This window comes from Xyrauchen texanus, chromosome 5, assembly GCF_025860055.1.
Source record: "Xyrauchen texanus isolate HMW12.3.18 chromosome 5, RBS_HiC_50CHRs, whole genome shotgun sequence".
In the NCBI taxonomy this organism is placed as follows: domain Eukaryota; kingdom Metazoa; phylum Chordata; class Actinopteri; order Cypriniformes; family Catostomidae; genus Xyrauchen; species Xyrauchen texanus.
In genome coordinates, this window is record NC_068280.1 from 42,486,156 (window position 1) to 42,500,666 (window position 14,511).

Genomic DNA, 14,511 nt, shown 5'->3' on the forward strand with positions numbered 1-14,511 from the left:
ACAACTCTTCTGTTGAAAAACTGAGGTCAAAGGTCAAACTGCGAAACTATAAATAAAAAAATAAGCGCGTATGCATGTTATCACCTTGTGATTTTAGCGTTACCAAATACGTTAGTTAATTTAGCATGATTTGATGTATTCTTGGTATTTATTGAAGTCAGTTTGTGATCTTGATTTGTAAAGGCACTGATTGCAAATAACTCAACACAACTGCGAGAACGAATTGATGACAGTCATGCACTAACAAACTAGCGTCATAATAAATAACTTTAAATCTATTCATTAAAGGAATCACTGGATGAAAACATATCATTCATACCTGGATACAAAAAATCACTCTTCCTAACAAAAAATCACTAACAACTCAGTCCTGCGGTACTACCATGTTCTTTAGACTTGTACCCTTGTGTTCTCTTAAGTACTTTGTATTCCATGTAAATACCATAGTTCATGAAAAAGGTAATCATTCAGTACCATCAGAATACCATGGCATTACCTTCTAATGCCATTACATCATGGTAGGCTACTCCAACAGTACATTTTTGCAAAGAGTTGTGGTCTATTTTATTTCAAAGTTTAAATTAAGAGTTTTCAATTCAGTACCATCCTGTATATCAAAGTACCATGGTATACATTTGTTACCACCATCTGACACATAGTGTGGCGATAACTTGTTGACCAGGGCCCTGTGATGTGGGCAGAATCTCCAAAAGAGGTCAGGGTATTGACCATATTCTTGGCATCCTATTTGACTCATCTATTTCTTTTGATTCTCTTTCTTTCATCTAAGGAATATTACACACCTAAATCTGATGTTTATTGTAAATTGGTATATGTCTTGACTGTTGTGTTGCTCGGACCTGCACCCAAGACTTTCACCCACTGTTGCACTTGTGTATATGGTTGAGTGAAAATAAAGTGACGCCCCCTTTTAGTGACGGCACAACCCGCTTTTGGAGAAACCCTTCCCTCTTTTGGAGATTCCATACCCATTTGGAGATCTCCGGCTTGCAGCTATACCTACTTGGGCAAAGGGTTAGGTTAGTGGCTCCCTATATCTTTCCTGCTGGTGTGGAGTGCCCACCCCTTTTTGGTGTTCTGTCTGAATCTATATTTTTCTCCTGTGATGAGGGTGCCAAAAAACACATTGTGTATGGGAGCTGAAGCCCACCCTTATTTGTTTGTCCTGGCCTCAGTAAAGTGACAGCCCTGCATCCACAATATACCAGTGAAGTTAATTCACCCAAACAAATTTTTTATTACAAAATACTATTTGACCAATAATACTTAGTTGCTAACAAATCAGACACTCAAATTAGTTTCAGAAACACATATAAAACTCTTACAAAAAGCAGTCTAACTGAACCCTGCACACTGCTCTTGAGTCCAGCTTTCACTCAGACCAGTTCTCTGTCCAGATGCAGTTCACTCTTCGTTACAGAGTACCAGACCCTGCTCTGGTCTCCAATAATTGATTTCAAGAGCCCCAGCTCTTTTAGATGTTTGATTGTGTTGGATCTGTTTCGACAGTTTTGTTGAAAACAAGCTCATCTGCTTGTTGAGCCTGTGAGGTGATGGCTCGGGCTAAAAGGAGAGGGTCTTGGTTTTCATACAGTTCCTGTTTTTTTCTCTTTCTAAGCAGGATGAGTGCAGGGTTCCTCAGAAGTGTGTAGAGCAGCAGCCAACGCACGCGTACTCTGCCCCCTACTGAACATCCTGTTAAACATCAGACAGGCATAAGTAATTTTTTATAAGCACCTACTTAGGCCTGTGTTTAAAACTGTGATATTAGAGAGGTGATCAATCCGCTTTGTCAGGCATCTTTCAGGAAATATGAGTCCCACTTTTATGGTTCTTCGTGCATATTTTGATCTGTCTCACCTGTGGTACTGCTAAAAGTTTCATATGAGGTCGCTCTGGGTTCCCGTTTCTCCAGTGTTTTGCCAAGCAGTAGGTGGCAGAAAGACACCATAACAGGGTTGCTATGGTAGTGATCAGCAAATATCATCCCTATCCAGGTACTGTATCCTGTACAAAACAGTCACACAATTAAAAATGCTAATTTGACATTCAGTGGGGTCCAACTGTGTTCCGACACCATAATGTTTTGGAGCCCATTTACACCTGTATTTAGAGCTGAACACTTGTTATCAGATCAATGCATCTTAATACTAGGTGTAAACGTGGTCCAGAGTGTGCACTATTTCTAGGGTATTAATTCAAATGTTAGTTCCTTTGTATAAAAGGTAAGATTTTCTTCCATCCATTGAATCACACAAGATACTCTTTAGAATTTTTTTTAAATCATGCTAGATTCATCAGGTTTTGCACAAACTTGTCCAGGCTAGCTTGCATACACACAGTCATTAGCAAGGTGCCACACCAAATCCAAAGAAATGTTCAAATGTATGTTCATTTTCTGTTCATTATTTCCCTCAAATAGTTATGCTGACAATATGATTTGTAATTGAAACAAAAATAGTTGCATTGTCTCTTGAGATCACTGACTTTTGGACCCATTGTGCAAAAAATTTTTACTTCGAAAGAAATTAATAGCACTTTTGAAACAAAAAATCCTGACCACTCATGTGAGATAAAGCCTTCAGTCAAATCAGTAACCTTATAAAAGATATTTTATTCTAAATGCGCAGGAGCGCATCGGGGGCAGCCATGTTACCATCACATGACTAGTGGAATACTACTAGTTTAATCTCAGTAACTGCCCTGTTAATGTACACTTTCATTCATGGATTAAATTAATCCTGGTTTACTGTGCATACTGAATTTCTACAATGGCAATGGTAACTGAAAACGACTGTGTTTGAATTATGCTGCATCCAGGCCACTAGGTGTCAGTGTAAACCAATGTAAGCCACCTTGATTTACTTTAAAATATAACTTAATTTAATAATTTACAGTTGTGTTCCACTCAAGGGAGAAACATTTGATCACTCAATCAAAAATAATTCAAAAGATATAACTGAACCTATACCTGGATCCATGGACTCATAACCCCGCTGCATGATGGTCCGATCAATTCGCGATACCAGCCATGTTCCCACAATAGCGCTGCTTAAAAGACGTAAAATGCAATTGCTCAACCCCATAATCACATTATAGAAGAAAAAAAAGTAGTTAAAGCAGTGGAACGCCTTTCTGTTGAAGGAGAAGAGAAATAGATTGGGTTATTGCAATAACATCTACAAAATTGTATGTGTTTACATTTATACATTATTAGCAGTTGTCATTATATTTACTTTGCCCAATGATTTAACTGCACTTCCAAAGATTGTTTTGGTCAATTCATATCTACAGCCAATATTTTATTACTAATATTGTGGATATTCTACCTGTTGTTGAGTGCAAGGGGCTTCTCTTTGTCCTCAGGTGATAGCTTGTCTTGCAGGAAGAACATTTGAACCAGAACAATCTGAACTACCACTATGGCTATCACAATGAATATTGTCAGCCTGCAATTACATAACAATGCTTAAAAAATCACTTTACAATTATTGTCAGATAAATATAGAACAATGAGTGATGCTGTGCTCATGAAATAACATTTCAGAGTAACATGTGCAATGAAGTTGCCAATAAAATTATATGTTTTTATGCAAGTCCAAAACTAAAGCATAATGAGCGGGCTTATGAAATCTTAATTTGGTTACGAGATGTCTTTAATGGAACTCACAGAATTATGGCTACACTAGAAAGCCAGCTGAGAAAATGTCCCTTATGGATTGGTAAAACAACTCCATACACAAAAAGCAAAGTAAAAATAAACTGGACAAAGTGAACTATCAGAAATCCTGTAGAGAGAAAAAAGAACAAATAATACATTTAATTAATACATTAAACCATCGTTAAATTCATACATATACAGTGGAGTCGAAAAGTCTGAGACCACTACTTATGAAGCCAGCTCAAGTGCATGTTATCATTAAAGCTTTTCAGTGAAGTTGTAATGCTAATTATATAATTTGTAATGAAGCCCCACTGTATTTCTGGGTAACTCTTAGAGCTGACAAAAAAAACCCTGTAAAAGTATTAAAAGTATGCAAGGAATAGATGTCCGTAAAGGCAGTGACCTTTCTGAACAGATGGTAAACATTGTGAGCTGATCACACCACATTTTCTGAGCATGATATAAGGTTATGTTGAGTCATGTGAGAAAGGGACTCCATGGAATATAAATGATTATAAAACTATTATAGTAAACATTTTAGACATTTGATAGGGAAGTTTTGCATACCCCAAAGTGTGAAGGCAATCTGCCAGCCTGAGTACCTTGTTATAGCAGCCTGAGAAAGAAAATAATTTGCCATTACGTTCAGCAATGTATTCTTAGGCTTAGTTTGTCTTTCAATTTACCATGTAGGAAACCGATTGAGCAAGGTGTTATAGAGTAAGACAGAAAGACAGAGAGAAACATTTACTTTGCTTACCACACTGACTGCAGGGCTTGGCTTATGGAACTTCTCTGGAAGAAAAGATTTCTGCCCCCTCCACAACCTCCTCAAATGTTTCCTGCCAATCAATCCAAGAGTAGCTTGTGGTTAGTCCACTGTTGAGGCTAACTGTATCATCTTGTTAATGAAACTGACATTGGTATAATGTTTAATGTTTATTACATTTAGAATGTATACATACCGGTAACATACTAACACATGAAAAGTATATGTAACAGATGTCAGAGTGGATAAAAAAGTTGTCGCCAACCAAGATTCTAGAAACAAAAAACATTTAAATTCAATTCAACTTAAAACACTTTTAAGTGCTACGTTGAGGTATCTATCTATCTATCTATCTATCTATCTATCTATCTATCTATCTATCTATCTATCTATCTATCTATCTATCTGTCTGTCTGTCTGTCTGTCTGTCTGTCTGTCTGTCTGTCTGTCTGTCTGTCTGTCTATACATCCATCCATCCATCCATCCATCCATCAGAAGCAAAGTAAAAGAATACAAAGAAAAAGGCAGCTCTTATATCTTACTTCGTGCAACATTGCTGAACTCTTTCAGCCCTGGTAAGAGGGATGTGAAGATGTTGTCTGTTTGGTTACAGGATGATGCAATCTCTGCAAATGAGTCCCTCAAAGCATCTAACTTATCAAAGGCGAAGTCACTCAAGCCATAGTCTGCTATGGTCATCTTCACAGACACATAAGCAAGTAACTTATATTTCACAAGTTACTTTTTATAATAATAAAGTGAATAGAAGCATTTGAGCATTGACAATTTGAAAGTGGTAAATATTAATCCATAGTTGTATATTAAATTAATTGTGTATATTAGTGAGAGCTAACTGACCGTGTACAATCCAATCAGAGAGATAACTGAAGTGCCAATCATTCTGTTAGGAAATTTGAAATGAGGATCCCAGTCATACACTTTTCTCCGGAACCAACTTTTTTCTTCTATCCTGAGGGCAGACAGAACAGTGAGTTTTTATGTTGCTGATCTGCATGAATACATTGATTCATTTATGTTCATGTTTGATCTGTGCATACCATTCAGGAGGCCGTTTCAGTAGAGTCTGTACATATCTGAACTGATGAGAATGCAACTCCTCCTCATTCTATATGTCATGTAAACAAAGCAATATCAACAACTGCAACATCTGTTAGTATAGATAGTTGATTTTTTGTAACTGTGAATTAAAGTCAATGTGAAATCAAACTGACCCTATTTAGTTTCCTAAATACACGTTCTTTATTGTGAACAATTCATCATTGCATGTTTATCTTTGTTATATGCCAGCAGGAGGTGAAGCCACTGGAAGTGTTCGAGTGGCCATCTTAGTATGCTCAACCTCTCATAGAGCGTCAATGACTGACAGGTGAAAACACCTGTTCCCCGTCTGTTGACATTGTGTCGAAGAAGTGGCACTAGGGGTCTCTCTTGAGCTTCCTCAACACCCCTGTCTCCCAGTTTGGCCTCTTCGGCAACACCGTCGAGGACTTTACCCAGCAGTTCTCCTCGGTGAAGAAACAGACGGAGGCCATCTCACATATCCTGCCCCACCGCAAGCCTGCTGCCATGGGCCATGCCCCGTCTGCTCGCCGAGGGCATCCTCCTGTGGCGAAGAAACGCCCTGCTCCGCCTCAGCCCGGGCCCAGCTCTCAGCCCACACGTCGAGCACCCCGCAGGAAGTCAACACCCATGTCTAATGGACCCCCTCGAGGACCCGCAAGGCTCCCAGGTGCTCCTGAGACGATCGACTCAGGGACCAAGACGTTAGCTCTGGAGCAGGTAAGCAGACCGCTCCGTCCCCCGGTGGAGGGCCGGGAGGAGAATCTTTTGTTGGATTTATTTCATTTGCCGCAGCCCCGTGTCCACATTCTCAGTAAAAGAGCTATTTCCTTTGTCTCTGGGTCACCTGGCCCGCAAATGGCTTCTCACGGCACTCTGCCGCCACACCTCAACAGTCCCGGCACGCTGGACGCAGACCCTCCACCCTCAGCCCCACAACTGTTCCCCGGCCAGCTGGTTCTGACGAGTCCAGAGAACACCGCTACAGGACCTCCTCCTCAGTCACGAACCTGCCCCCTGCCGGGAGTGTGGAGCAAGGTAAGTGCTTTGAGTCTTTTCTCAGCACTAGAGCCTCGGGACGCATTCGCTCCTCCCGACGCCATACTACCTGCTCCGCTCCACTGCGAAGCACCGCCGGGTACATCAAACATAATCATCCCTTTGGTGCCCCTAGCATGGAGCTTGGATGCATGGCTTTCACTTCCCAACCCGTCACGCTGGCTGGCCCGGACCATTCGACTCGGTTCCGCAATTCAGTTTGCCAGGCCCCCACCCCGCTTCACGGGCGTCCGCTTCTCCGCAGTACACGGCGAACATGCCAAATCCCTGCACGCGGAAATCGCTACTCTTCTACTCAAAGACGCGATAGAGCCTGTCCCTCCAACCGAGATGAAGACGGGTTTCTACAGCCCTTACTTCATTTTACCCAAGAAAGGTGGCGGCTTACGGCCGATCTTGGACTTGTGAGTTTTCAACCGGGCCTTGTACAAACTTCCGTTCAAAATGCTCACACAAAAACACATCTTAACTTGCATCCGCAATTTAGATTGGTTTGCAGCAGTAGACCTGAAGGACGTGTACTTTCACGACCAAACCTTCCTAAGGTTCGCGTTCGACGGCCAGGCGTATCAGTACAAAGTCCTCCCCTTCTGCAGGTCTCTGTCCCCTCGCTGACTGTTTTCTTTGCCCTGCGGAAGTTTCTCCCATTAGTTCGAGACAAACATGTCCTAGTCAGGTCAGACAGCACCACCGCGGTAGCGTAAGTAAATAGCCAAGCTGGTGTACACTCCCGCCACATGTCTCCTCCTTTGGAGCCAGCCGCGACTCAAGTCGCTGTGTGCCACTCACATCCCCGGTGACCTCAATGTGATGGTGGACGCGCTGTCACGACAACGCTGGCCCGGTGGAGAGTGGAGGCTTCACCCCCAGTCGGTTCAGCTGATTTGGGAATGATTCGGCAAGGCCCAGGTAGACCTGTTTGACTTTTTATGGGACATTGGGGAAGGGTACGTGCAGTCTGACACAACTGGTCGCCTTTGCACGTGAAATACTTGCCCGCTCTTGTGTCAGCAGTACACGTACACAGCTCAGCGCATGGCGTGATTTGAATTGAATGTCTAGGATACGGATGTAACCTCCGTTCCCTGATGGAGGGAATGAGACGTTGTGTCCTCCCGGCCACATCGCTGAGCCGAGCCACTGTTGTGGCCGGACCATTTCTGGCCCCTCAGAAAATTCCTGAATGAACTCGACGTATTTCTCTGCTTTTATACCCGTATGTCCGGGGCAGGGTATGCAAATACTGTCAGCCTTATTCCCATTGGCCTTTTTTCATAGATCAGAGGCATATTCGGCACTCAAGAGAGACCCCTTGTGTCGCTTCTTCAACACAACGTCTCGTTCCCTCCATCAGGGAATGGAGGTTACATATGTAACCTAGACGTTCACCATCTCCGAACTGCGGATATGACAGTTGCATTTTTCCCTTTAGTGACAATCATGTTTAATGTTTGATTTGCTTGTTATGGATAATATTCGTTACGAGGGAGAATATATATGCGAATCGCGATGTCAAAGCATTCACCTGCCCTGATGTTCAGTCTATCAGGACAGCGCAATAATCACCAAAGTAAGCGGGAAAACTGTCCACAAGCTGTAAAGTAGGAAAATATCTGCTTGTTTAGGGTGACAATACTTCCTTACCCCTGAAAGGGACTTTAAAAAAGTCAGACTGGGATTTCTAAATCGCCTTAAATGCCCATTGATGTGCTCTCTTTAGTCAGTTTAATTCATAGTCCTCCAGTCGAATCAGTATCAGTTTAATTTGCTACGCGTGAGGGAGCCAGAGTGCGCGCTCTTATTCAAGTGACCATGAGAAAAAGGCACTTTTTGATGAAAACATAAAACAAGTAACTCTGAACAAACACTTCCATTATCACAATAAATATGTCTGTTTGTAATAAGAAAATGTCTGTTTGTATCTAACCTCAGTTTCAGTGAACTTGTTTACATTCGGCTGATCTGTTCATTGATTACGTTTGTTAGAGGTAGACTGTTTCATATAGATACACATAACTCACTCTGGCTTTCAAGAAATAGGAAAAATTATTACATGTGTAGGACGTATGCGTTGTAGGGATGTACATGCAGATTTCAGATATAAAATTGAATGAATAATGTTTACTTGCTGAAATGAGATGATTTCCTATTAAGTCAATAGGGATGTTGGAATGTTTGGGCATAACAATATGGCCACGCAGTGGCTTCACTTATATGACATCATTAACAATCCAGTTTTATATATATCAATGGTTGGGATGCTGTTTCATGTTGACTTTAAGCAAATTGTGGATTTAGACCATGTCCACAATTCAAAACGAAAACTACTGCAACATAACATAAATTTCATCAAAACTGTCTTAGGGTCTGACCTCATCAGCTTGTAGTTGCATGCGGATTCTTACTGCCTTCACAATGATATACACAAACCGACCCAGCAGGAAACACAAACACAGGAAGAATGGCCACAAGATGATATATTTCTCATAACTGCCTAAAACCTGCAACAAACAAAATGCATTCGATACTTTATTTATCAGCAATCACACCTATAAATTATAGTCCAGAGACACTATCACAGATTTATAGCTAACATGTGAACATAAACTTCATAATATAAGTTAATAATTAATAATATTAACCAACCCTTCCAGATGGACAGCTTATTGTGTCATACAGTCTCACAATGAGCCTGAAATCCAAACAACAGACAGATTCAACAGTTAAATGAACAACCCTAAATATATTTATATTTATGACATCAACAGCTTGAGCTCATAAAAATGTCTTTTTGCAAAAGGATATAACGTGGCTCATCACACGTATCGCAGCAGTTTCGAGGTGAAATGTACACTGTGTTGTGCTAAAACTAAGTTAAATGTTCTCCCAAACACATCAGGTTTTAGTGCTCTATCCCTACCCTAAACCTAATAGATAGGGTCATAAAAAGCGAATGTAAGATTTAAAACAGATGTTTATTTTTAAGGTTAATGCTCTTTCGAGCATTAGTTTCATTCATTTTAGTTTCATTTTAATGTACCAGATGAGGGTGTACAAAAGACCTAAAACCCCTCCTAGTGCTCGGTGTGGTGTTGATAGACAAGCAAAGAATGGCAGGTAGGCCACACCAACTTCAGTTGCTCCCACCAGGTAAAGAAGTGCTGAATGAGAGACACAAAGGTAATTCCATAGTAAATTTCCTCCGATTATATAGGGAGAATGGTACATTTCAATTACACTTATTTTTTTGTAGGACTGTAAAGAGCATCATGGGATAGTGCAATAGAATAGAACACACAGATTTCACATCTATAGCAAAGTCCAGGTGAAATGTTCTACGATGCATAGTCTCATTATAACGTGAAAGCACAGAAAACATAAAAATGTGATACATTAGGTCACTTACAGTGTGTAGTACTCTATAAACTGCTATGTACCTCTTGCCCAGTTAGGCACAGGAAACGGGGTGTATGATTCAGAGAACAGCTGAAGCACACTGGGAGCAATAGCACCAAATGCAAAACCATAAGACCATCGATTACTTAGGCTGCAAATGAAATCCAGAGGCCTAAGAAAAAAAAACATCTCCAATATAAGTCAAATATTAGAGTCTTGAAACAGGGAAAAATATTTAAATAAGACCTATATTGTACACTTTGGTAAAAAAAATACATAAAAGATCACTCACACCACAATGCCAAATCGACCCCTGAGATATGGAAAGCGCTCCTCAAAGGGCTGACCCCTTGCTCTACGCTGTACAAAGGAGAGGAGAACAACAATGCAGATCTGAAACACAGAAAAAATTAAACACACACATTACAAACACACTGTGAGACAAGCCTAATGATCTAATAATATAATTATTCTGATTATAAAGCAGAGGTGAACACAAATTTATATAGTCATCCCAAAAAGTCTTGGAACACTTATGCCCAGGGATGGATTACCGACCGGGCCAATGGGGCCAGTGCCCAGGGGCCCTTGACTACCAGGGTACTACCAGACTCATTCTTCCGATTTAAAAACTTGAAGCATCGTCATAAAATATGAGGTATAAGCGAGTTGTGATTGGTAGTAGTGTATGCTACTACATAATTCGATTCTGATCTTTTCTCCACATTATTTATGAAAACGAATTCTTCCATTCAATCACTGCACGCATGATCTTGCATTTCAATGGAGAATTCAAAATTACACATGGACATGACAGTGGTTTCCTGGCCAGTGCATGTTCAACAGCACTCACGAAACAGATATTTTGACTTTTGCACTAAACACCGACCAGAGCAACCATGTTTGCTGGCTGAATTACTGCTACTCTAGCACTCCAAACATTTGTTTAGAAATGTGCACATTCCATTGGAATTCCAATCCAAATTTTTAAGTTGTGTTAAAGGTATAGTTCACCCAAAAATAAAAGTTATCTCATCATTTACTCACCTTCATGTCATCTCAGATGTGTAGGACTTTCTGTCTTCTGCTCAACACAAATGAAGATTTTTTGAAAAATATCTCAGCTATGTAGGCCTATGCAATGAAGTGAATGGTGGTCAGAATATAAAAGAGCATAAAAGTAATTGTTATGACTCCAGTGGTTAAATATATGTCTTCAGAAGCAATATGATATGTGTAGGTGAGAAACGGACAATATTTAAGTACTTTTTTTTACTATAAATCTCCACTTTCACTTACACATTCTTTTGTTTTTGGCGATTTGCATTCTTTTGCATATCACCACCAACTGGGCAGGGAGGAGAATTAATAGTAAACAAAGAACTTAAATATTGATTTGTTTCTCACCCATGCATACATATTGCTTCTAAAGATATGGATTTAACCACTGGAGTCATAAGAATTACTTTTATGCTGCCTTTATATGCTTTTTTGGAGCTTCAAAGTTCTGACCACCATTCACTTGCAATGTATGGACATACAGAGTTGAGATATTCTTCTAAAAATCTTAATTTGTGTTCTGCAGATTAAAGAAAGTCATACACATCTGAGATGTCATTAGGGTGAATAAATGATGAGAGAATTTTCATTTTTGAGTGAACTATCCCTTTAAGTCTTTAATCACAACTCTCCCACGTACTCATAATAGAGTAAATATTAGATAACTGGTTTGTTGGAATATGATCACATAAGCAGTCTGCTTTGGATTTGAACTCGTAATTTTATTTTGAACAGAGGTTATCCTGTCTAATATTCATGTAATCATGTGGACCAGATATTCTTATCTGACAGAGAAGCATCACTTCCTGTTCTAGGGGAGAGGGGAAATGCTTCTGTCTGTTAAATGCATTACTCACAGCAGGAACGAGAGAACAGTGCAGGAACAAATCTATTGAAATTCCATTCTGACATCCCTCCCTGAGAGAAAGAGAAAAAAAGATAAATGAAAAATAAAATGGGAGTGGTAGAGCACAGCATGAATATACATTATGCATGAATATAATAGAATTTAGAATATGAATCTGAATCAAGACAGCTTTAAATTGTCAAACAATATGATTGTTTAAAGTGACCCAGTTACCTAAGAAAACCATCATGTGAGCATTATTGTTAGGTTAAATACCATCAGTGTTATCAATTTTATTGTTTTTATATAAGTAGGTGAAGTGTCCTAAAAACATAATTTGGATATCGACAGATAAGGTTTATCACCCACCAGTGACCTAAAAACAGTGCCCCTTATCAATAACTTATTTTGGCTTATTGTTGCTGCTCTTTAAGGGTAATTTTAGCCATTTCTACTATTATCTTGTCCAGTCGATAAAGAATGTGTTTCACATAACAGCGTGCAACATCCAAAGTATCTTTCAAGTGTATACTTGTCTATTTTTGTAATGTATCAGTTAAATTGTGTTTCTGTGGTGTGCTTAATTAATAGATTATTAATTAAATGGAAAGTTCGCCCAAATGTAAAAATTAATTATTCATAATAGTCATTATTTACCCACCCGTATGTCATTCCAAACCTGTGTGACTTTCTTCCATGAAACACAAAAGTAGATGTTTGGCAGAATGTTACGGACTGACAACCTCAGTCACCATTCACTTTCATTGTATGAGGGGAGAAATGAAAAAATTTAAAATGTCAAAATAAAATAAAGAGAAATATAAAAACAAAATGGTGGAAAAAGCAGCATAAACATTCTTCAAAATATTTCTTCATGGGATCCACAAAAGAAAGTAAGTCATACAGGTTTGGAATGACATTAGGGTGAGTGAATGATGGCACAATTTTCATTTTAAGTTTAGGCCTACTATTGATGTCAAATAAACTCTACACACAGTCACTACTGTCAAAAGCAGAAGTTACTCACATGATGTCTTCCTGAGGGTATTGATGACTCCCGTTCTTCATTTGGGGGACTTCCATAACTTCTCTTATGGACCAAACGCTAGCAGCAATACACTGATATGAAGCAAGTCTTTCACTTCATCAATAAGGATATAGATAGGCTATGTGGTCACATGACAGGACGACTTTTGACCTTGGCTACACACAAGTGGAACTCTCTGTCTCTCTCTCTCTCTCTGAGGTAGATGTGTGTTTTATCGACTGAGCTGTTACTCTGTAATAACAGTACAAACATAGATAAGGCTTACTGTTGAACTAGAGCACTCTCATTGTCTCTCTATTTTTTTTTTTTTTTTTGTATGATTATAAACATCCAAATGTACACAACACTAGAAATGTACTGACTCTGACATCGTAAATTTAAACAAATATGCGTTAGGCTACAGCAGGTGAAACGTAGAAAAAAATAAAGCGTGTAATGTTTCAATATATTGCCTCATTTAACTGATAGTTTACTGAACGGAACCAGGACAGCGCACATGAAGTCAAGCTACCAGCTGAAGAACATGTTATAAAAGAATATGCTGCTGATCGTTGAATCCAACACACGGGGGCGCTGTTAACTAGATAAAAAGAGCTCATAGCACGCAATTAGTCACTGAGCACTTTTTATGCACAGCAATACGCTGATAACTCGTGATTTTTTTTTATTAGAAAGAAACCCACATTTACATGAGATACATTACATTAAAATAACCTAGATCTGTTCTGCTTTAGACGTCAAGCCGTGAAGAGGCATGCGCACAACACTTGCATAAATCGGACAAGCCAGTAAAAACACCCTTAAAGGTGTTTACATGCAACAAGGGATCGGGGTGTCAAATAACTACTGTCTTGTTTCGACATACTTTAGCCAGGAAGTAGACGCATTTTCGCACATGCCCAGTACCAATCGTGTTTCCGGTACGGATCGATAATTACACAGACAAGGAAAGCGGTTTAACCCTTAAATGCACTGGTGTTTCGCCAAACATTACTACATACTGTAGAGTAGTCTTTAGAGACAAATGACAAATGAAAGACAAATTAATCTACAAAATGCCCAAATAGTATCAAATTAGAAAACAATAGAATAGAATAAATTCTGATATATTTTGTTATTTTATGTGTTTTATATCAAAGATAGGATGCAACAAATGCAGAACATGATTCATTACTTCCACACAGAAATTTCATGAGATGCAACTGGCTGTCATACACACATTGAAATACATATATAACTACAAACTACACATAATCTGCACATAAATGACACATATGTGTTTTTTTAGGGACATTTTACATGTCTAAATACATGCTCAATTTACATAATTCCCATAGTATACCCAAATGACAATAGCCAAATCATACTGTTCTTGTGTTACACTTGCTATAGTTTGCTTCCACTTTGCTTCTTCATCAATCTTGGGGGGAAAATAGGTTACACCAATAAACGTTGGCTAATTTTATGGTTTAGTTCAAGTAGAAATAGATGCTTGAGGTAACAATCGTAGGTTACCACTTTTTAGAGGCCTCAAACCCTCCACTGAACCTGCCTCAACAAGTAGGCT

The 14,511-nt window shown here is 39.3% G+C and overlaps 1 protein-coding gene across 1 annotated transcript; it reads right to left on the bottom strand.

The window, feature by feature from the left end:
- Nucleotides 1–64: 64 nt before the first annotated feature.
- stra6l (STRA6-like) lies at nt 65–13,079 on the bottom strand. The gene is made up of 18 exons (XM_052126253.1): nt 12,924–13,079; nt 11,907–11,967; nt 10,283–10,383; nt 10,032–10,162; nt 9,635–9,755; nt 9,241–9,286; nt 8,967–9,095; nt 5,514–5,581; nt 5,314–5,425; nt 4,998–5,154; nt 4,651–4,726; nt 4,446–4,527; nt 4,253–4,301; nt 3,692–3,809; nt 3,351–3,470; nt 2,993–3,156; nt 1,882–2,028; nt 65–1,716 (listed from the first exon to the last, which is right to left on the bottom strand). The coding sequence occupies exons 1-18, from the start codon at nt 12,977–12,979 to the stop codon at nt 1,496–1,498; spliced, it is 1,959 nt and encodes a 652-aa protein (XP_051982213.1). The 5' UTR covers nt 12,980–13,079; the 3' UTR covers nt 65–1,495.
- Nucleotides 13,080–14,511: the final 1,432 nt, after the last annotated feature.